A 21,842-nucleotide genomic window follows, 5' to 3' on the forward strand; every position below is an offset into this window, starting at 1 on the left:
ATCGAAGGAGAATAAAGATACAGATAGAGGAAAAGCCAGACAGAATTCAAAGAAAAGGGAATCCAAAGTGCCCAGGGTTTTCAAGTCTGAGTTCAGAGTTTGTTCCCTGTAATAACTATCAAAGAATCTGATCTAGGGCGCTTTCAGGGTAGTACGGCCATATATGCAGGCAGAACGTGACGAGTTATAGTTCAGAACCACAGCCAGCCTGATCACTCCCACCGAAGAATACTCCAGGCCCAGTTTTCTCTGTGCTATTCAGTTGTGCTGGCATGCCATTGTCTTCTTTATTGCCTGCACAGTCTTAGGGTTGCAGATGCCCATGCTAAAGAAATCTGTGCCTTGACTGAAGAGCTACAGGCAAGACTTAACAACCAGTATTAGAAAACAGTAAAGTGGTCCCAAGGGATTCCTTTTCCTGTGACAGATCCACAACTGCCCAAAATTGTGCATTTGTACTTATAAATCATAAACTGTTGGCATAAAAGCTGAGCTGTAGGGAAAAGTGCAACAAAAAATGTTATAAATCACTGAGTTGAAGCTAAATCAGAAGCAAAGATAAAGTGTCTATAAGATGATACTATAAAACATAGTCTTCTCCTTTCCTCCTCCCATCCTCCCTCTGTCTCTGCTTTGTGCTGTACTGTGGGTTGAGACCAGGCTTTCATGAAGTCAGGCAAGTACTTAGACTACTAAGCCACATACCTCCAGTCCTTATTTTTTTAATGCAGCTTGTTTACTCCCCCAAAATGACCCCTCTGTATAAACTTTCTTTTGAAAATACAGAATAAAAAATACTATCTTTGTAGTACCAGTATTAAAAAGTAGCAGTTTTAACCACTTAAGTTATTTTATGATGTTTTGACCAACAGTAAGAAACACCCAACCTTCTGCATAGATCCCCGCTAAATACACTTTCTGGTGCTGAAAACTTAACCTTATATTTAACCCATTAAAGAAAAGGTTTTTCTCATCAAATGTTATCTTATTCATCATCACAGATACTTAACTACTGTAACTACTCTTGAAATACAAAACTGAAAAAGAGATGTAATCCTACCTCTTGTGGAGAGAGTACAAGTGGGGCCCAGTTGGGTTGGGGGGCATAGGAGCTTCTGGGATCAAGAGTTCAGGCTGGTGTTCTACCACATGGTTGCGAGAACCTGAGCCCAGCTCAGACTACATGAAACCCTATCTTTAAACAAGCAAATAAATAATTTTTTTAAAAAAAATGTCCACTTTCATTGGCTGATTTCATGATCAGACATTTGTGCTCGACTCTAAACTCTTTCAGGAGATGGTTCACATTTCTTTAGCACATGTCACAATGTCCTGAAAAGACAATGTGCACAGGTACTTGTCACAGATAACAAGATGCCAGGAGCATGTCTGCTGCTCCTACAGTGTTGAGGTTCAGTTATCAGGGTCTGAATTTCATAATATTAGCAGTTCTGGAAACATTTAGAAGTCTCTAGTTGTCTTGCATAGAGTCTATGGAAGGTTATTAGCACTTCGTTAAATCACTACACTGTACAGTCCTTTGCAGATTTAGGGAAACACCTAGCTTGGCTGGTGTGCAGCAGTGGTAAGCTTTTGTGCATGCTACATATTATTTCTGCCAAAAAATAAGTTAATAACAAAATATGTCCCTCATATGGTTTTTAGTGTTTCTTATCTGAAGCTCTTAAGTAAAAGTTCTACCAGAAATAAGAACTAATAAAAGAGTTTTAACTAACATGGAGGGGGAACCTTCAAACTTGTTGAAGTTGAAAATTACTAAAAGGTATTTCAAGTTTAAAAAAAAAAAAGCCCTTTGTTTCCTTTACATTTGGAACAAGAGCTTTAGCACCCACAAAAAAATAGTTACGTGAGTCTCAGCAACCACATTGTGTAAATATTTTCTTTTATGGCCATTAATATTTGAGGTAATTAACTTTTAAATTTCTTCACAAAGAACATTTGTTTCCTATTTCTTCACAGTCTTTGTGCTTATCTAACTCATTCAGTTTTGTAGACTGTGTTATGCCCAAATTTGCGAAGTCCCCACAAAAGCCAAAAAGGAGACCAAGTCCCATATGTAAAAGCAAAGAGCCTTTATTTTAATCAAGTTTGCAAACTTGGTCTCTCCACAAGTCTAACGTATTGGAATAACCAGAGAGTCCGAGCTCAATTAGAATTGGGTTTTTATAGTAGTAAAGGTGGGGGTGAGGGGTCTCTGAGGTTCAGGACCCCTGATTGGCTGACATTTGTCTAGGGGTCCTGGTGAGCATGTGCTGGCAGGTGATCCTATCTACAGCGGTTGGAACCTTAGGCATTTCCTTTGAATGATCTATTCTTGGGCGGTAGTCAGGTAATCTCAGCTCGTGGTTCTTTCTGCAACCAGGCAGGCTTTAGGATAAACTACAAAGACTCAAGCCTCTTATTAAATTTATCAATGGCCGAGTTCTACTCTGGAAGGTGATAACAGTAAAGAACTTCCTTTGGGTGACCTGTCCATACTAAGCTTATCATGGCTGACCCCCACATTCTGCAGCTCCCTTTTGAGGTCCAACTTTTCTTCCTATACTCAGACTTTCTTAAAATTACTTTCTAATTTACCATTGTGTTTCCATGGGCACACAGTACATGTGTGTTGGCATGAGTGCCACTGTACACATGTGTTAGTGAGATATAGTTTTTTTTGTTTTTTTTTTTTTTTTTTTGGTTTTTTCGAGACAGGGTTTCTCTGTGGCTTTGGAGCCTGTCCTGGAACTAGCTCTGTAGACCAGGCTGGTCTCGAACTCACATAGATCCGCCTGCCTCTGCCTCCCGAGTGCTGGGATTAAAGGCATGCGCCACCACCGCCTGGCTGAGATACAGTTTTGTAGAGTTAGTTTCCTTCTTCTGCCATTGAATTGGTTCCCACTGGGCCATCTCTCCTACTCCATTGAGCTAATTTCTTAACTACTTACTCAGCAAAATATGAAATCTGTTTTCCCTACCCCCTGACTATAGTCTTCACTTCTGCTATCCTAGAGAAATGTGGTGGCCAGTGAGCATTCTAAAGCACACTAGTGGCCTTGCTATGTGGTGGTCTGGAATCAGCCTCAACTAAGCCCTTGAACACTTGGTAAGCTAGTAGCTCCCTTACCTGCTGTGTAGAATCAAAAGCAAGGAGCGCTATAACGCTGTCCCCACAGCACAGCTCCTTAAAACAGCACAGCTCCTTAAAATGCACATGGTAACTCCTCTTCACACTGAATTGTTAAACCAATTAACACTTAGTCAACTGACAAACTGAGGAGGACCACTGGGAATAAAATCTGACAGGATGGATCAGATGTTGGGCAAGGCCTAGCTGCCACAGACACAAGGAGAGGCATTTTTTTTGGAGTCTAACAAGTGTCTTTTTTCGTCCCTTTCTTCAGTTGCTTCTCATAAAATAAATGCTGGTTTTAAAAATCATAGATATTCCATAGCATAGAATTTAAGTTCTGTGTCTTTTTTTTTCAACTAAGAATAAATATCAGAAATTTCATGGTTACTTGTGGTTAGGAGAAAGAGTATCTGCTGAACAAGTGAGTGTTGGGAACACCCTGGACACTCCAGGAGATATTTCTCTTATTTAACCATGACACCACCTTTGTGGCTATATATTGCTGTGCCCATTTTATAAGTTACAATAGTTATGCACAGAGTGACTTGCCAAAACTCAAGAGCATTACAGAGGTAGGTGACACCAAATCTAACAGAACCTGAGCCACTGTATCATTATAGCCGAGGTTGTGAAGGTGTTCATAACTGCCCCTGGAGAAGTGGGAAAGCGTCCAGAGGCCAACGGTAGTATTTACTAGCTTGGAAATCTTCATCTATAAAATGCTCATGACAGTCATTTCTCACTCACCATACTTTGGGGCTTGAATAAGATAATGCATGTGTTTTACATAGTACCTGGCAGGTAAAATACTACTTAGTATTGGGATAATATTTAAGAAACAGTATTGATAAAGAAACACAGCTACTCAAAAAAATGAGAATTCTCTTTCCTGCTAAGGGAGGCAATGGCTCAACATGTTAGCCCATGCCAAGTAGAAAAGCCTCCTGGTTGTGGGTGTTGTCATTGGAAAAGAGGGAATTACCTGAAAGCTCAGCCAGGCAGTACAGGGCAGGCGTGCAGGAGAGACTGGGCATACCAGATTCAGATTTCCATCTGGTAGTAGGCTTCAATGTGTTACCTCCAATTTCCTGATTGTGGGTCCAAGTAATGATGACTCCAGCAGGCATAGTGTGAAAGTATAGGGGCTCAATGTATTAGACATCCTGAGTCCTTCAAACAACACTTATGCTGTTGAACACACTGCTCATGTGTTTCTTATATCTTTTCAACAAAATGAAGTTATGATCATTTGTGTTTAGATCATTGCTTTTATCTTAGATTTCTTTCCAGTCTTAACATACTTGTTTTAAACAGAGACCATCTTGAAAAACAGGTTGAACCTCAACTGAAGTTTACAATTTCAAAGCCAAATGAAAGAGGAGGAACAATCTAGATTCCAACAAATAAAATTGAAACTGTTTTTTTTTCAGTCTAATAAAATTAAAACCTGAACAGTTTCTAAAATTGTGTTACTTCCAGTTTATTTAGCAGCACATTCATTCTAAGCCTGGGTCCAAAGAACCTGAGTCCAGAGCACAGGGACATTTGTCTATCTGCCTGCACCCTGCCAATTTTCATGTAGAGTAATGGAACTTTCTCCCAGCCAAGAACATAGTGAGGGGGGAGCAGGGCAGCTTGCTTATTTCCACCAAACAGGACACCTTAGTTCTGCTGGAAACCAGCAATGTAGCACATCACCCCGTGGGCTGGTCTCTGAGAGTACAGCAGTATTTTGAGATGGGTTTGATAGTGATGATAGACATTGACACCTAGAGCTCTTGAGCCCCTGTTGATTACTCCCTACCACTAACATGAACAGTGCCCAGCACATCCAGCATCCTGCTGATGAAGGAGGAAAAGAAAGACACGTTGCTCATTCTCCACACAAATGTCTCCAGCCTCCTGGATTTGTTGTAATCCTATGGCAGCAGTTTCAAGCTCAGCTCTACAAGTTAGCTTTCTTTTCGTTCACACAGCTTAATTTTACAAAAATTAGCTCTAGTCATTAACCTCCTAGAAGTTTCATTTCCTGAAATACAGACTTGACAAGCCATTTCAGCTTCAATTTATCTTCTCTTTTTCTTTTTAAAATTTTGGAATGTTAATGTAGTTTAGGATTTATTGGGGTGCAGGAGAATGAAGGCAAGGCAAGTTGTTCCTTCAAAAGGAGGAGGTCAGGCCATGTCACACCGTCCATTGGCTTGCTTTCTTCGTGGCCTCACTTTTCCTAATCTGTAAAGGAGTTAATGAGGGCTCAATTAAAACACCTGCTGTAGCTGTCAGGCCATAAAGTGCTCAGCATTTGCCGTTCCCCTTTATTCCGCAGTCGATCAGTTCTCACCAGCTGTAGAGGTCACTTTTTAAAGTGACCTCTCTAATATACTTAAAACACCGAAAACAGCCCGCACTTAAAGTTCGAATATTAAGTGCTCTAGTTGAATAACTGAGTAAAATTAATTTTACTGAGTGAGCCTTTTATGCTTTTAGTTAATAAAAGGCCATTTTAGTACCTGAGGGTCCTGTGAGTCTCTTTAATTCTTACATGGCTAATTTTGTGTGATTCCCAGAAATTATAATTGCCAATGGAGTCTTCTCCCCCTTGTTATTCAGTGCACAGTTTTTAAGGTCTGGGATTTCACATTGTGGCGGCGGGGGCGGGGGCTTTAAACTGTGCTGTCTGCGGAAGGTCTTTAAGCACAGTGCAGTGGTCAGCTGTTGTCTAGCCACGGTCATGCTTTGCCGGCGCTGTAGAGCTTGAGAACCTGTGCTTGGCACTTCATCTCCTCTGAGGACTCCTGCTGCTCAAAGTATTCCAACAAAACTGACTTCTACTGCACACATTTGGAGGAACAGGTCTCGGGTCCCTGCTTGTCCCGGGCAGGGGAAGGAATGAGCTCTCATACTTCATGTAAATTGATGTGCTGCCCATCAGGTGACTAAGTTATCTCTCTGGTCATAAATTCTTGTCAGACTCAAAGAAAATAAGGGGCATGAGACATTCTATGTGTCTAGATGCAGTCGTTTATGCAAAAGCACACACTCATACCCAAAAGATCTCACTTCCAGAATCCTATTCATATACCAAAGTGGAGCCAGTGAGATGGTTTAGTGGGTAAAAGCACCTACCACCAAGCCTGACAATCTGAGTTCAGTCTCTAGGCCCCATGTCGAGAAAACCACTCTTGTAAGTTGTCCTCAGACCACCACTCGCTCACCATGGCTTGCATACGCTTTCCTACTCAAAAGGTAAACACAGGTAAAAAGTGTCTCATTCACTGAGCAGATTACTTTTGAGCACCTTCCCAAAGCAAGACAGGGTGGCAAGTGGATGGTAAGCTACTGTCTGATTCTCAACTTCTTGTTCCCATAGCTATCCCCACTGTGTATTGGGGATAGATGGGCATATGTGCAATCCCAGACTTCATAGTCTAAGTGACAGGATATTGTTCCATAAAAACTCTGTATTCTGTATCAGTTTGTCACTTCTTTTATGGCTACAAAATACTGTGTTTGGATTATCATTAGCTTCCTGATTGGCATTTAAGTAGTTCCTAGGGTTTAGTGCTTCTTCTTCCTTTCAATTTTGGGGTTCTGTACTCTTGCCTCATTTTTACACTAATGCACTGGTTTCAGTTCATATCTTTAGTGATTCTGGGCAATGAAACACCATAGTACACTTACAGGAAGCTTCATCTTTGTATGCACTTCCTGGTAGATGCATGCCAGCATACCCAACTTCAGTGTTATTGGTAAGGCTTGTTCTTTACCCCATAGATGTGATAGCTGTGACTAATGACCATGAGTCAGCTGATATACTTTCCATCCCCAGCATTGGGCCCCACGACCACCACTTGCCTATCCCCTAGGTCTGTCATTGCAGGCTGCCCACACTGCTCACTCTGATGGTCAGAGACTCCCTTGCTGGGGCAGAGCTGGGGACTTCCAGGTATGGCCTTTGTTCTCATCCATAGTTGGCCTCTGGTTAATTGCTCTTCTGACTGTCATGACAAAATACCTGGCAAAAGCAACTTGAAGGCAGGGCGAGGAGGGAGGAGGGTTTATGTTGCCTTGAGGCTTGAGGGGATAACATGTCAGGGAAAGAACAGTGGTGGGTGTATGAGATGACTTGCTGTGGGACAGTCTTGTACCCTGTAAAGATTTGTCAGTTGTATTGCTTTAATAAAGTGCTGATTGACCAGTAGCCAGGCAAGAAGTATAGGTGGGGTAACCAGGCAGGAAGTATAGGCAGAGCAACCAGAACAGGAGAATTCTGGGAGAGGAAAGACTCAGTCTGCAGTCGTCACCTAGATGCAGAGGAAGCAAGGTGAGAATGCCTCATTGATAAAGGTACAAAGCTACATGACTAACACAGAATTTTGGGTTAATGTAGGATGTAAGAGTTAATAAGAAGCCTGAGCTAATAGGCCAACCAGTTTATGATTAATATAGACCTCTGTGTGTTTCTTTGGGACTGAATGGCTACAGGACCGGGTGGGATAGAAACTTCTGTCAACAATGGCTGATGTCATATTGCATCCACAGGAAGCAGAGCAAGATGGATGCTCATGCTTACTCATTCATCCTTTGCATTTAAGCCAGCACCCCAGCCCACTCGGTGTGGCTCTACCCCCTTTTGGAACCTCTTCAGAAAGCTTTCAAGACAAACTCAGAGACTGTCTCCTAGACAGCTGTAAAGTCATCACAGCCTCCTTTTTCTCTGAAATCACTACTTTTCCCATGTAATTTTGTCTCCACCATGTTGGGGACAGACATGGAAAGCAGTGGAGCAAGTTAAGTGTGTTATTGTTTATTCCCACCTGGTATGGTGGCATAAGGTATCAAGTTTCATTCCTGAAAACCCAACCTTTCAGAGGCTTGCTTTCTAATACCTAGTCATAAAAAGTAAGAATCCTCTTCCCAGCATCAGTCTCTAGAACGCCTTCAGGAAACCTTGGCTCTCACTGTTGATTGCGTTTCTTAGGGTTGACATCTTTGTGTCCTGCCTTTGAGAGTCAGCTCTCGTGTGTCTGCGTCTCTTCTTGTCCCTCTCTTCCTCTCATACTCATTCCCTTTTTGCTGCTCTGACTACTTTTGGTTTAACTCCAGGAGCATGTACTGTTCTCATTATCATTTCCTCTGGTGTCTGGTCAACTGTCCCTACCTCTCCTCCTGGTTTGAAGGATGTGAAATGTTTTCTAACATCTTCTTCCACAGCCCAGCCGTTGTGGGAAATACTTTTCTCACTCTAATGCAGCTACTGAGCCACTGTGTGCAGTGTCCTCCTTACTCTAATGCAAGTAACATGTAAGTGTTTCTTAGCATGCTTCCCCCCCCCCCCGCCCTCGAGACAGGGTTTCACTATGTAGCCCTGGCTGTCCTGGAACCTCGCTCTGTAGACCAGGCTGGCCTCGAGCTCAGAGATTTGCCTGCTTCTGTTTTCCAAGTTCTGGGATTAAAGGTGTGTGTGACCACACCTGACATCCATTTTCTTAGCCAAATATTAAAGAACTTTCTAAAGTAAGTTGTCATATTTTTCAAATTATTCCTATTGTCTTGCTTATTACCATAGTGTTAACAGGCAACTTTCTGGTCCAACTGATGGTTCACTAACTGTGGGCAGTCAATAAGGGCTGATTTTAAAGCTTTTACTCTGTATTTCAATGGATTTTTTTAGCTCCCCACATTCCTGTCCCTGGTATCCCATAAACAAATGTTTCTAAAATCCTTTATATAAAGCTCCAATTGAGTACCTAAGTCATTCAGAGGCAAACCCTTGAACTGAAATAAAACCATTCAGAACTTCCATTTGCCTTTTGTGTTGCAAGTGCTAATGTATTTTGCTGCAGCCATGGCCGTAGGTTTAATTATGAATGGCCTGCAGATTCTGCTGGGTCTTGTGTACCATTTGGTGTTTCTGTTCTATCTTACTACTTTTCTAAAATATGAAAGTGTAAACTCCAACCGTCTTGTGACCCCACATTTTTCAGAAAGGGGATTATGGGCTTGCAATGCCCAGTTCCTAGACTAGGGTATGCGGCTAGTACATGTGAGTCTACATCAAGTTTGATTAATATAAGGCACTTAAAAATAAGAAACTTCTCCACAGCCAGGCCTTGTGACCTTGAGGCCTTGGGGAATAAAATGGATGATTCGGTCCTTAGAATGGGGAACCAAAATGTTTCCTTAATTATTCTCTTATGGTTGTAGTAATTGCTCTGTGGTCAAGCCAATAAATCTGGGGTGAATAGAATGTTATTCCATCAGTTAAAAGTGTCCCTATTAGTATCCTAGAAGGTGCTTTCTGTGTGATTCATGTGTTTTCTCTTCAGCTCTGTAACCTTATCATCCTGTGTCTCTTGGTTATGATTAACATTTTTTAAAGTGTCATATCAATCAGTTTTTTTAATGCTGATGATTTAATTGCAAAAGCATACATAAACAGTTTCAAAGGTGTGAAAAAAAATTTCACAAGCCACACAGGGAACATCATCAAAGCCACCTTCAGTCTGGAATTCATCACTTTGCAAAGCAAACTGCACTGCTAACACCAAATGGTACAGCCTAAACCAGAGTGATGCCAGTTGATGTAAGACAGCATTTGTTTCAGACCAGAGATGCAGTGGGTGATAAGAGATGAACTTAGTGTGTTTCATCTTCATAAAGCTTAGGCATCTGGGAGAGCAAGCCATATATAGGAAACAGAAATCACAGTAGAATGTTCCAGAGAAGGAAAGTGGGATTGCTCTGACTTGTGAAGATGAGTCAGAATTGGGTAAGGTAGAGACTGGATGAAGAACTTAGAGAGCACAGAGACCAGAATAACAGAGTCTCAGCTCTCTGGAAGTTTTTTTTTAATGGTTGCCATTCTAATAGGAGAATTACGTTGCAACAGTCGAGGAGAACTACAGTCCTTGAGAAAGCATGGCAGGTGACCTTCAAACCTTGTCTTGAAGGACAAAGGCATATTGAAGGACATAGAAGATGGGAACAGGCTAAGGAATCTGTTCTGAACAGAAACATTAGATTTTTTTAATTATATGTAATGTTGAGTGCAGGTGCTTGCACAGGTCAGAAGAGGACATCGGATCCCCTGCAGCTGCAGTGTGAGCCACCCAACATGGGTGCAGGGAAATGAATTGGGTCCTTTGCAAAAACACCATATCCTCTTAACTGCTGAGCCAGGTCTCTAGCCCAGATTAGATATGAAGTTTCCGTACTAGGACAGTTACACCGTAGTAATCTGTGTATTTTCATTGCAGATGAATCAAACATTCCTTCTGGAACAGCACAGAGTGGGAAAAGTTTACAGAATAAGAATCAGTTTAGGACCATCGCACCAAAAATTGTGCCTAAATTCTTAACATCCAGAGTGATACCCTGTCCTTCCTCACTTTCTGACCAAGGGAATCTGGCTCTAACCTCCAAGCCCCTGGGCATACCCACCCAGAACTATGCTCTGATGCAGGTGGCCGGCCAGGAGGGGACATTTTCTCTTTTTGCTTTGCCGAATGTTGCCTCAGCTCAGCCAGTTCAGAAGCCCAGATTGTCCCTGCATGAAAACCTTAAACTGCCTATTCCTCGATACCAACCACTAAGTAACAAAGGGTTAAGAAAGAAAGAGGACCTGAACTCTCCCAAGAGTGGCTGGAATGAACCTCCTGGACCACCGCAGACATGCCAAATGTCCCCTTCCCCACAAGCCCGTCCTGAACTGCCTCACAAGACCAGCCCATTGAAGCCAATGCCCACTTTAAACCCTTACCCCACCATCAAGACAGCTACACTGACCAGTAGTATTGGCTCAGGAGATTTGAATTCTCTAGTGACCAACAGTTGTGGAGACCTGAAGCTTCCTGCCATCCCAGCATGCTCTACAGAGGATTCCTCCTTCCCACAGAAGCTCTCAGCAATCGTGCAGAAGGCAGACTGTGCCAGGAAGGAGGCGCCCACTAATCCTGCTGTGGCTGGTGAAGAGCTTAAAGAACAGGCAGCTCCTGCACGCACTGTCCTCAGCAGTGTGATTCAGTTGGTCTCTTTAGTACCGAAGGGGAAACTGCCCATCCTACCCTTCTCAAGAATGAAAGCCACAGAGGTGGACAAAGTGGAATCAGATGCTGATTATGCCAAATTATCTTCATCTGGATGCAGGGCACACTGTGATGAGAGACTGTCCATCACAGAAAGATTTGATGCGGCCACCACATTACCCAGCAAGATGACCGCTCTGCATGGGCCAAACCAGAGTGCTTATGAAAGTGCCTTCTGTCCTGTCACCAAATTAGATCTCAGCCACAAAGTAAAACCAAGTAGTGGGGCACCAAAGAGAAGAGGAAGAAAATGGAAAGTGCCAGATGAGATTTTAGCATTGCAGGGCAAAAGGAGGAAATACATTATTGGTCTGTGTGGAGATGGTGCAGAAAAGGGGAGAAGCAGTCCTCAAGAACCCAGAGACCAGAAGCCCAAGGCTGCTTCGAGAAAATATCGTAGTATCATGCCTAAGCCTGTGATCGTCATGTCTGCTTGGGCACCCCTGGTGTCTCCTGCAGCTGCCCTGCAGTCCCCAGCTCCCAGCAGCCTCAGTCAGGGCGTTCTACTGAACAATGCACTGCCTCCAAGATGTCTTGGCTCCAAGCAAAGTGGCAGCCCTGCCCCTAAGCCCAGTTCTGTGCTCAGAAACGGATTCTCTGGCATTAAGAAGCCCTGGCACATGTGTCCCGTCTGTAACCACCACTTCCAGTTCAAACACCACCTTCTAGACCACATGAATACACATACCAACAGACGGCCTTACAGTTGTGGGATCTGTCGTAAAGCCTACGTCCGTCCCGGCAGCCTGAGCGCACATATGAAACTTCACCATGGGGAAAATCGCCCTAAGAAACTAGTGTGCTGTGAGTTTTGTGCAAAAGTGTTTGGTCATGTCCGAGTCTATTTCGGCCATCTGAAGGAGGTGCACAGGGTTGTGATCAGCACAGAGCCCTCCTCCAGTGAATTGCAGGCAGGAGACACACCAAGGAGCAAGGACAGAGATGCCTGTGTGCAAGCACCCAATGGCCCACTGGAGAGGTGAGTGCTCAAGGAAGGGAAGCCTGGCAGGAAAATCTGTTGTGATTTGAGAAGAGTAAGATTTCAAAACATAGTCAGGAGTGGTGTTGTACATACAATCCTAGCATTTGGCAGATAGAAACAGTGAAATCAGGAATTCAAGGTCAGCCTGGACTGTGTGAGACCCTGTCCCAAAGTAACAACAACAAAAGATGTCATCCTTAGGTAAAAGAAGCCACCTTGTCCCACCACCTCAGTTCTTTGAAGAATGACCCCATTTCTTGTTGGTTTCTGCTCAGTCACGGTAGTTAATTACTCACACTTGTGTAAGTCAAGGCATGAATGCAAGTTTGAGTATTCTGGGAAAAGTTGGGTGGCAGGTTACTTTTGCATCTGAAAATTAAAATAGGAGATTATTATATAGAGTCTTTAGTAGTCTTTATAAAGTAGTTTCCCCAAAATTATTGTTCACAAAATTCTTATCTAAACAGCTTTATCTACCCCACAACATCATGTAAGGCCACACCCTTCACCAGACTCCAAGGTACTCCACAGAGCCTTGCCTTTTGTTACCTGTCAGGCCAGATTGTTTTTCCTCTGTCTGCTCCTTGACATTATTAAAACAACAACAGCAAGCTCCATAATCTGGACGCTGACAAGGCAAGCCCTTGAGCAGTGGTGGCCAGGGAAGTGCCCACAGTGTGGTTCATGCCCACAGCCGACGTGTCTGAGGGCTGAGAAGGAAGCCCTGCCCAATACCTTAGTTCTCTGCTCCTTGTTTTTTATTGTCCCAGTTGCTCTACATATTTTGCATTCATTATCATAGTGGGTAAGAACAAGATGCCTGCCCTAGCTTTTTCTTGTCTTTCACCTTTCCTGTCTCCAGGAGTTCACTGCATCTCCCACTAACATGCTTTCCGCTAATGTGCCCTAGAGCCTCCCTTCAACTTGCTTTTATATGCTCAGATCACCTTGAAATAAGATGTCAAAACTGCCAAAGTGGCATGGGTGATGTGGGACAGTCATCTCCAGCAGTGCCACAGGGTATCCTGGCAGCTCCTATCATACTACCATAATCTTCATGTTGACTACACCTATGGTAACCAGGGAGATGGTTCACTAGGGGGAGATACAGGATTCTTGGTCCCTGATGGCCTCAAAGATGTCAGGCCCTAGGGGTGGCCGCATGCTGTGGCCTCTGCTGAGACTTTGCAGAGCTCACTATAGCAGGGTGCTTTATATTTCTGGAGGCCAAGACAGGACAGCAAGAGATCCAGTTGCACTTTCCTGGGAAGTCTTATCTAGACTATTTTTCCCCTTTTCCAGGGAAACCAAGTCAAGTTTGGAAGAAGATTTCCTTCTCAACCAGGCAGATGAAGTCAAGTTGCAAATCAAATGTGCCCGTTGTCAGATCACTACTCAGTCTTTTGCTGAAATTAAGTTCCATTTGCTTCACGTTCATGGGGAAGAGGTCCAGGGCCGGCTTCAGGAGGTGTTCTCACCAGGCAGCAGGGCGGGTGCTCCTCACCAGAAGCAGCACACTGAGAAAAGGAAGGAAGTGAAGCCTTGTGCCTCTGCAGAGGACTCCCCAGCATTTCCTAATGTGAAAAGACAGCCACTCCCTCCTCAGAACAGGGAGGAGTTGTGGGCAGAAAGTGAAAGTGCCCAGTGGGGAATGAACAACCCACAGCCCCCCACCAGGCTTCTCTGGTCCCATTCAGGCTTTAACTGCCTGCTCTGTGCCCAGATACTGGGGAGGAAGGAGGACCTGCTTCTCCACTGGGTACACCAGCACAACTGTGAGGAGCCCGCCAGACTCTGGGCTCTCCTGGGTGTATTCTCTCACCAGGGAGCTCCTGAGTTCCCCAGTGAAGTAAGGCAGTGACACTGAGGCCACCCAGCTGAAGAGGTGTCACACTATGGCCTTTCTTTCATGTTCTGTTCCTGTTAGTATTTAATTATAAGGATCCAGTACTCCAGGGCCAGCACCAGTATCCAGAGGTAATTTTTGTGCATAGTTTTATTTTCTTAAGAAAGTATGTGCCCTGGATGCATTTTCTAACATATATTGTCTCACCTTAAAACTCCATGCATTCTCTAATATCGTAGACTTTATCTCATAATAAATAAAAGATTCAAATTAAGAAATTGAAATGTAGAGAAGATTGTTGTTTTTTTCGAATGCAAGTTTTTGAGTGTGAGAGAGTGTGAGTATGTGTATGTTTAAGTATATGTGTACATGTGTCCTCTTATTTTGATACTGTTTGATTATATTTATCAACAGTTAATTCTCCAACTGTGGAATGTAGTCGCAAGTATAGTATATAGTTACATGATAAATGTCCATATTTATTAGTCTCTGGTTTATTTGAATCTTTTTAATGTTTTCTCTACCTTAAAATCTGTGTTTTCAAGACACTTATTTTTGCTGTTAAGTGTGCAGTTCTTTGAAGAGTAACCAGCAAGTCTTCTAGTGTTCCATCTCAAAATAATAGAAAAAAATTGATACCTCAACTAATAAAAAAAATATCTACTTCTATGGTAGAAGGTTATTTTCAGGAAGTCTTTGTGGCCAGAAGATTTATAGCCTGGAAAGTGAACTATATGGTGCAGTCCAGATGCAGCGGAGCCTCCTGCTTTCTCTCCCTTTCAGGAACTCTGGAGGGCTGTTGCTACTAGCTGGTCACTTTTAGAAGGCACTGCTCCTTTAAAGCCCAGTGTTGTAAGGAGGAGGTCGCTTGCTGGTTCCTGGCCGCTTAGCCCTGAAATAATCACACAGAGACTGTATTAATTAAATCACTGCTTGGCCCAATAGCTCTAGCTTCTTATTGGCTAACTCTTACATATTAATTTAACCCATTTCTAGTAATCTGTGTACTGCCATGCAGCAGTGGCTTAGCAGCTAAAGTTCCATCTCTCCCTGGCGGGGCTACATGGCTTCTTTCTAACTCCTTTCTCCCAACATTCCATTTAGTTTTCCCCACCTAGCTCTGATCCCCTATAGCTCTGCTATAGGCCCAAAGCAGTTCCTTTATTCTTAATGGTAATCACAGCATACAGAGGGGACTCCCACATCATCCCAGAATCTCTTTGAAACTCAAGAGTAAGTGAGAGCCCCTTAAATTCCTGGGAAATTACCTTGAATCACAAAAGTTGCCATTTGAAGTTTCTAGCCATCCTATCTGCCAGTCATTTTGTGGGAAGTGGGCTCTGAGCATTCACTGCTCTAAACCCGCTGCCTTCCCACAGGGCTTGCTCCCTGCATGCTCCCAGTCCTATTTTGTTTGCCAGGCATGGGCTTGAGGAAGTTACCAAGAAGGAAGAAGGGAATTTGGGTGGATAAGCTCCTGAGTCTTACATCACATATTTAAAGGTTCATAGGTACCTTGTGGCTGCAACAATGTGGGAAGGAGACTCTTTTGCTAACAGTTTTGCAAATCTGAGAAAGAGTGTTGGTTTGGATGCTCCAAAGCATCTTCCTATATTCTGTCTATTGATCACCCTCGACTCGGCTTTAAAGAGATCACAGCAGCCAACAAGTGCTTGATGTTTGTAGACCCCTTCCATGAGTGATGAAATAGTCTGCCTGTGCCACTCAATGAATTGGCTCATTTTTAGGAAGATTTATTATAAAGATTATAAAACCTGTAATCTACCAAGAATACTATTTGAAATTAAACTTTGAAATGATTTCTGGACCATCCAGCTAGTCCTCGGGTACAGGGCAGGGTTTCAGAAAATCTGGCAAAAGACAAAATGGCCATTCTGGTGGATGCACACCTGGCAGGCAGAACAAAGTTTGGTGGCTCTCTGTGAGGACCCCCCCCCCATCATGACTCACATGAGAGATAAGCAGTCTCTGGAAACATGTGGCAAGCTGGGGTGTTTTGATTCTAGATTGTGTTTCAGGACAGTGACTATAGTTGCCAGGACACTGATTTATGACATAGAGGGACTGGTAGAAGAGAGGGGTCATTCTTTGGCCTGGGGACATAGCTCACTGGTAGAGTGCAGGCTCCTGGGTTTGAGTCCCATTGCCTTGGAAGAGTGAGGACTTAAAGGGCATGTGGGTAAGGACTCCTTCAGATGCTACCTTGTAGAAGTACACCTGTGCATCGTGCAAATTGTCCTGGTACCACCCAAGATAAGGAGCTTCTGGCCCTTTAAATCAGTGCTGACAGAGAGTAGAAGAGGGCTCTTGTTGGGGGCTGGGGGGAGTCACTGAGCTAGTAGGCTTAGGAGAGCCGCCCCTTGGATCTGGGCACAGTTCCAGCCTGTCCTCCTATAGAACCTCTATGGGGTGGAATAAAGTACTTTGCCATTTATTCCCGTCACTGGAGAGAAGTCTCTTTCCAGGTCTCCAGCCTCAGCCTCTCTATAAACTAGCAGTGACAATCCCACCTCAGGAAGTGGCTGGGAAGAGTTCCTGAAGCATGCAGCAGCAGGTGGGTGGTATTTATTATACTTTGGCTCGGGTGTGAAGGAGGTACATCACGGCATATAAAAATCACTGAAAACGGCCCAGATTGCCCTCCAAAAGAGATTGCAAGGTCAGGAACTACGGAGAACCAGAGGAATCCACATCTCTGTATAAATGTGCATTTATGGAGGCTGGCCTAGATCTACACCTTTCTTCTGCAATTGTCGTTGTCATATGCACACACCGTCCAGAAGCTGCTTTAAGAACACTAGCCGCTTGAGGACAGAGACAACCTTGGGTCAGCCTGGACCCCCACAAGCACCCCTGCTATATGGGGACTAGCACACAGATCATTACTAGGGTGACAAAAAAAAAAAGTCTCCATCAGCTAAATACAAAATTGCTGATTTGCTTCTTTTTTTTTTTCTTTTCCTTTATTTTTTTTTTTTTCTTTTTGAATAAAGCCCCAAGCTCATAGCTAGGATGGCATTGAGGCAGACTGGGTCTTCAACTCAGCACTTTTCGTTTTGCTTTAATGTCTTTGTCCCAAAGCCAGATTTTTCCCCCATTTGGCCTTAAATTATTTCTGAAAGTTACAGCATTTTTGATTTGTGCTGTTTTATTGCTTGTCATTTTTATTCATGTCCCTTTCATTGCACTCTCTGGCTCTCTGGATCTTATCCTGGTTCCCCCCCCCCCCCGAACTGTTCCTCATATGGAAGGTTGTCTCTTCATCTGCACACCGTAAATAATTGAGCCTGAGCATGCTCCATGGCCTTCTCTGGCTGCAGGCTCCTCTTCTCCCCAGCTGCGCGGCTCCAGTTTTCTGTGAGCCAGTGACATGATTGTTGGCAGTAAATGTTGTGCTTCGTTTATTTATTAGGGTTCTCCTATCTGGACAGGCCTGCTCCGCTCAAGCTGCTGACATGCTTCGTTAGCTGCATGTTTTATAGAGTCCTCTTTCTCTGCTTAGCTCCTGAGAATAAGCCCTGGTCAGGAGTCACCGGGTTGAGCAGTAAGGGTTTCAGCTTCAAGTCCCGCAGGACCATCAGCAGCTGATCTTGGCTTCCATGCTACATGAACTATCTCCCTATCTCCACGAGTTTTGCTTTAAGGGAGAAGTCTGTTGTATCTTGTGTGTGTCCTCGGTTGTGGCGACTTCATTATGACCACAAGGCCTCTTTCTCAGGTTTATTGTGAAGTGAGATTCAGGACGCAGACTCTGTTTTGGGAGCACATCACAGTGGCCACACTCTGACTTGTGGAGATGCCTCACTGTGTTTTTTAACCTTAGGAAACACTGGGGAAAACCAAAGGTGACAGCTAAAAGTGATGTCAGACTCTTGTTCTAGACTTCATGTGAAGTTAAGCTGGTTCCATCCTCAAAATGCCCCATTGCTTAGCTGCCCGGAATTCACTTATAATAAGGATGATAATAAGTGCACTTTTCAGTATACTCCAAATACCAATTGCAAGTTATTAGCATTATAATCTGATGGAGGTCGGTCTTGTATCTTATCTGTTGCTTTCATTGGTTAACTAATAAAGAAAACTGCCTTGGCCCATTTATAGGCCAGCCCTTAGGTGGGTGGAGTAAACAGAACAGGATGCTGGGAGAAAGAAGCCGAGTCAGGAGTCGCCATGATTCGCCCACTCCAGACAGACGCAGGTTAAGATCTTTCCTGGTAAGCCAGCTCGTGGTACTACACAGAATATTAGAAATGGGTTAGATCAATATGTAAGAGCTAGCCAATAAGAGGCTGGAACTAATGGGCCAGGCAGGGTTCAAAAGAATATATATATAAATAATAAAGTTAATGTCTTAAAAAAAAGGGTAAAGTCTTTAAAGAGACAGAGTCCAGATAGTTATAGATTAAAAGAAATAAAAAAAAATAAGCCACGTAAAAATGGAAAATTCACAGAGAGTCTGGATTCTTTGTATTATTGTGTTTTCTTTAAAATTTTTGACTGTGAAGGAGCTAACTACAGAGAGACATTTCATTATATGGGCTGCCAAGCTAAACCAAAATGGATACAAGGGTATTATGATTTCAGAATATGGGTCTAAGGATATGATGCTTTGGAGAGGGTCTTCTTTTGTTTTCACAGAGGATGAGACTCTGTGGATTGTGTCTACCCCAATATGGTATGATAGACCACGCCCTCCTGAAAGGTTGCTGTGAACACCTTCAGAAAATTACTTCACTCAACTGCCGACTGAGATGACCCTGACACACAGGTTACACCATGAAAGAGAACTAAATACAGCGCCCCCATTCAGCAGGAAGCAGTTTGGAAAAAAAAAACTGCGCCCATATTCCCAAATATTGTTTATGAATATTTTTTTACATTTAAAGGGGGATATGATATAGATATGAATAATTTGCATTGGTATAGATTTTAAGGTCAGTTTTGTTATATGTATATGTATTTCTAATCTTAATTAAGGTATTGTGATTGTATAGTTCATTTAAAAATGTAATGTATATAGGTTGTTAATGGATAATCATCAATAATTGTCAAGCTTTTAGTCATGTTAGTTAGATTTTCTAGATGTGCATAGATATATTTCAGCTAGATAGGCATTCTTCATATCTTTCAAAGACTGCAGAATATGGCATTTAATGTTTTAATAACTTAGGGCTTTTTATGAAAATGAGACACATCTGCTCCTGACAGCACCAATCTACTTCAAGAGGAAGATGGGCATCGAAGAGGCTCCTTAAGGAGTTTGATAGCCATTTGAGCAAGAAACTGCTCTTGCCTGGACTGTTGCATAAACTGGACACAGAGAACCCGCAGAAAAAGGACTGCTGAACTTGCCTAAAGGTGAGATGGTCTTTTGGGGTTCCTGACTCATAAAAGAGTCTGCAAGACATTCTGCAGGACACAGCAAAAAATGACTAAACTGTCTTTGAAATTTCCTGCTTCATGGAAATGTCTGCTGGATACTATGGGCCTGAAGGCTGAAGATGGATGCCCCAATGGTACAAAAGAACTTTGGGTGACTGTACAGGCAGTGAGATGTCTCTGTCATTTCTAGAGTTTTGGATTTCTTGTTTGCTTAGGTAATATTATATCCTTCTGGAGTCTTTGATGGAGTTGAAGAATGGTTAGTTATATTTATAGTTTTCCTTAGTTATGATAAAGGATAAAATAGATATAAATATTGTAACTGTAATTCTTGCTTGATAACTGTTTTGCTATATGTAATCTTACTATGTTAAAATGAAAGCCTTTCTTTTTTGTTTAAACAGAAAAAGGGGAAATGATGGAGGTCGGTCTTGTATCTTACCTGTTGCTTTCATTGGTTAACTAATAAAGAAAACTGCCTTGGCCCATTTATAGGCCAGCCCTTAGGTGGGTGGAGTAAACAGAACAGGATGCTGGGAGAAAGAAGCCGAGTCAGGAGTCGCCATGATTCACCCACTCCAGACAGACGCAGGTTAAGATCTTTCCTGGTAAGCCAGCTCGTGGTACTACACAGAATATTAGAAATGGGTTAGATCAATATGTAAGAGCTAGCCAATAAGAGGCTGGAACTAATGGGCCAGGCAGGGTTCAAAAGAATACAGTTTCCGTGTAATTATTTCGGGGCATAAGCTCGCCATGTGGGCGGCTGGGTGCCGGGGACGCAGCCCTGCCGCTCATTATTACAACAATAATCGATCACATTTTTGAGATACCAAATACCTATCAGTATTTAAAAAAAAAAAGTTGAATACCTTTTTCATTAGCCGTGAATTGACTCCATACTTAAGAACTGGAAAGAACAACTAGACGGCCTGCAAGCCGCAACGGAGGCAGGGCAGTGAGGGCAGCCACTCCAAGTGTCAATGTCAGTTTTGCACAGAGATGACCCAGACAGAAGTGCTCCCAACCACCCTGAGGCTCTGCTCGTAGGGTAACATGTAATGATGCATGTCCACTCCCACCCACGTGTCCTCAGTGAAGCCCACGTGTTCATTTCATTTTCATGACATTCATGGAGCCAAGCTTTTGACAGTGACTATATATTCAAGAAGTTACTCTGTAATACCCATGAAATCTATCTTTCATGCGTGTTTGTTTTTTAGTCACAAAGCTATGGATGAAGCTGAGGCCCCAAGACATGCAAGACAAATGTTCTACCCCTGACACACAAATAGTCCAGTCCAGTGTTTGAAGAAAGACCAGGGCAACAGTGTGATGTCATGATGTGACCAAGGAATTTGTTGACAGTATTGGGTCCAGTCTGGCACTAGGAGGGCAGAAGAAACCCAGCCCCAGTGTCTAGACAGCAATGGCATGAATATTTGATCTACCATCAATAGAAAGAAATTGTATAGCATCAAAATTCAAAAGACACTCAAAGATCCCACTTCAAAGAGTCAATACATAAGGACACAAATAGGTAAATAATATGTTCCTCAATTTCTGTTTGAAGTGAAAGACTGGATATAAATCATCAGAATGGGCCAAAAATATTACAGTATTCCATAGAATGGAATATTATGTGCATTAGTCAGGGTTCTCTAGAGGACCAGAACTTATAGAATGAATATATACATATATTCATTATACACACATACATACATACACATATATGTGTGTATATATACATATATTTATGGAGAGGGAGGGGTATTGATTAGAATAGCTTATGGCAGTGTTTCTCAACCTGAACCTTTTCATAGGGGTTGCATAGCAAATATCCTGCATACCAAATATTTATACTATAAGTCATAACGGTAGCAAAATTACAGTTATGAAGTAGTAATGAAATGATTTTATGGTTGGGGAGGTCACCACAGCATGAAGAGCTATATTAAAGGGTTATAGCATCAGGGAGGTTAAGAACACTGGCTTATAAGCTGTAATCCAGCTAGTCCAACCGAAGGTCCAAAAATCTAGTACTTGTTTGGTCTTTTTATGCCCAGATCACGGAGTTCCTCCAGAACCAACTAGGAGACCATGTCCTATATATAAAAGCAAAGAGCCTTTATTCTTACACAAGTTTGCAAACTCGGACTTTCCATGTGTCCAAAGTATTGGAGTGATTGGAGAGCCCTGAGTTCAGTTAGAGTTGGGGTTTTTGTAGTAGCAAAAGTGAGGATGAAGGATTTCTAAGGTTTATGACCCCTAATTGGCTGACAGTGTCTAGGGGTGACCTGGTGAAAAGCTATGAGTGTGTGCTGGCAGGTGATCCTATCTACAATGGTTGGAACATTGGGAATTTCCTTTGGATGGTCTGTTCCTGGT

The 21,842-nt window shown here is 42.9% G+C and overlaps 1 protein-coding gene across 4 annotated transcripts in view; it reads left to right on the top strand.

The window, feature by feature from the left end:
• Znf438 (zinc finger protein 438) overlaps positions 1 to 14,284 on the top strand; it is a 142,873-nt gene extending 128,589 nt beyond the window's left edge. For 3 of the 4 annotated variants that reach the window (XM_057787516.1, XM_057787518.1, XM_057787515.1), the window contains 2 exons: positions 10,396 to 12,202; positions 13,508 to 14,284. In XM_057787516.1, coding sequence (XP_057643499.1) covers positions 10,396 to 12,202; positions 13,508 to 14,066 — 2,366 coding nt within the window. In that variant the 3' untranslated portion in view covers positions 14,067 to 14,284. Of the gene's footprint in view, positions 1 to 8,350; positions 8,441 to 10,395; positions 12,203 to 13,507 lie in introns of all 4 variants that reach the window. The other variant, XM_057787519.1, reaches the window with a different exon arrangement.
• Positions 14,285 to 21,842: the final 7,558 nt, after the last annotated feature.

This window comes from Chionomys nivalis, chromosome 13 (assembly GCF_950005125.1).
Source record: "Chionomys nivalis chromosome 13, mChiNiv1.1, whole genome shotgun sequence".
Lineage (NCBI taxonomy): Eukaryota > Metazoa > Chordata > Mammalia > Rodentia > Cricetidae > Chionomys > Chionomys nivalis.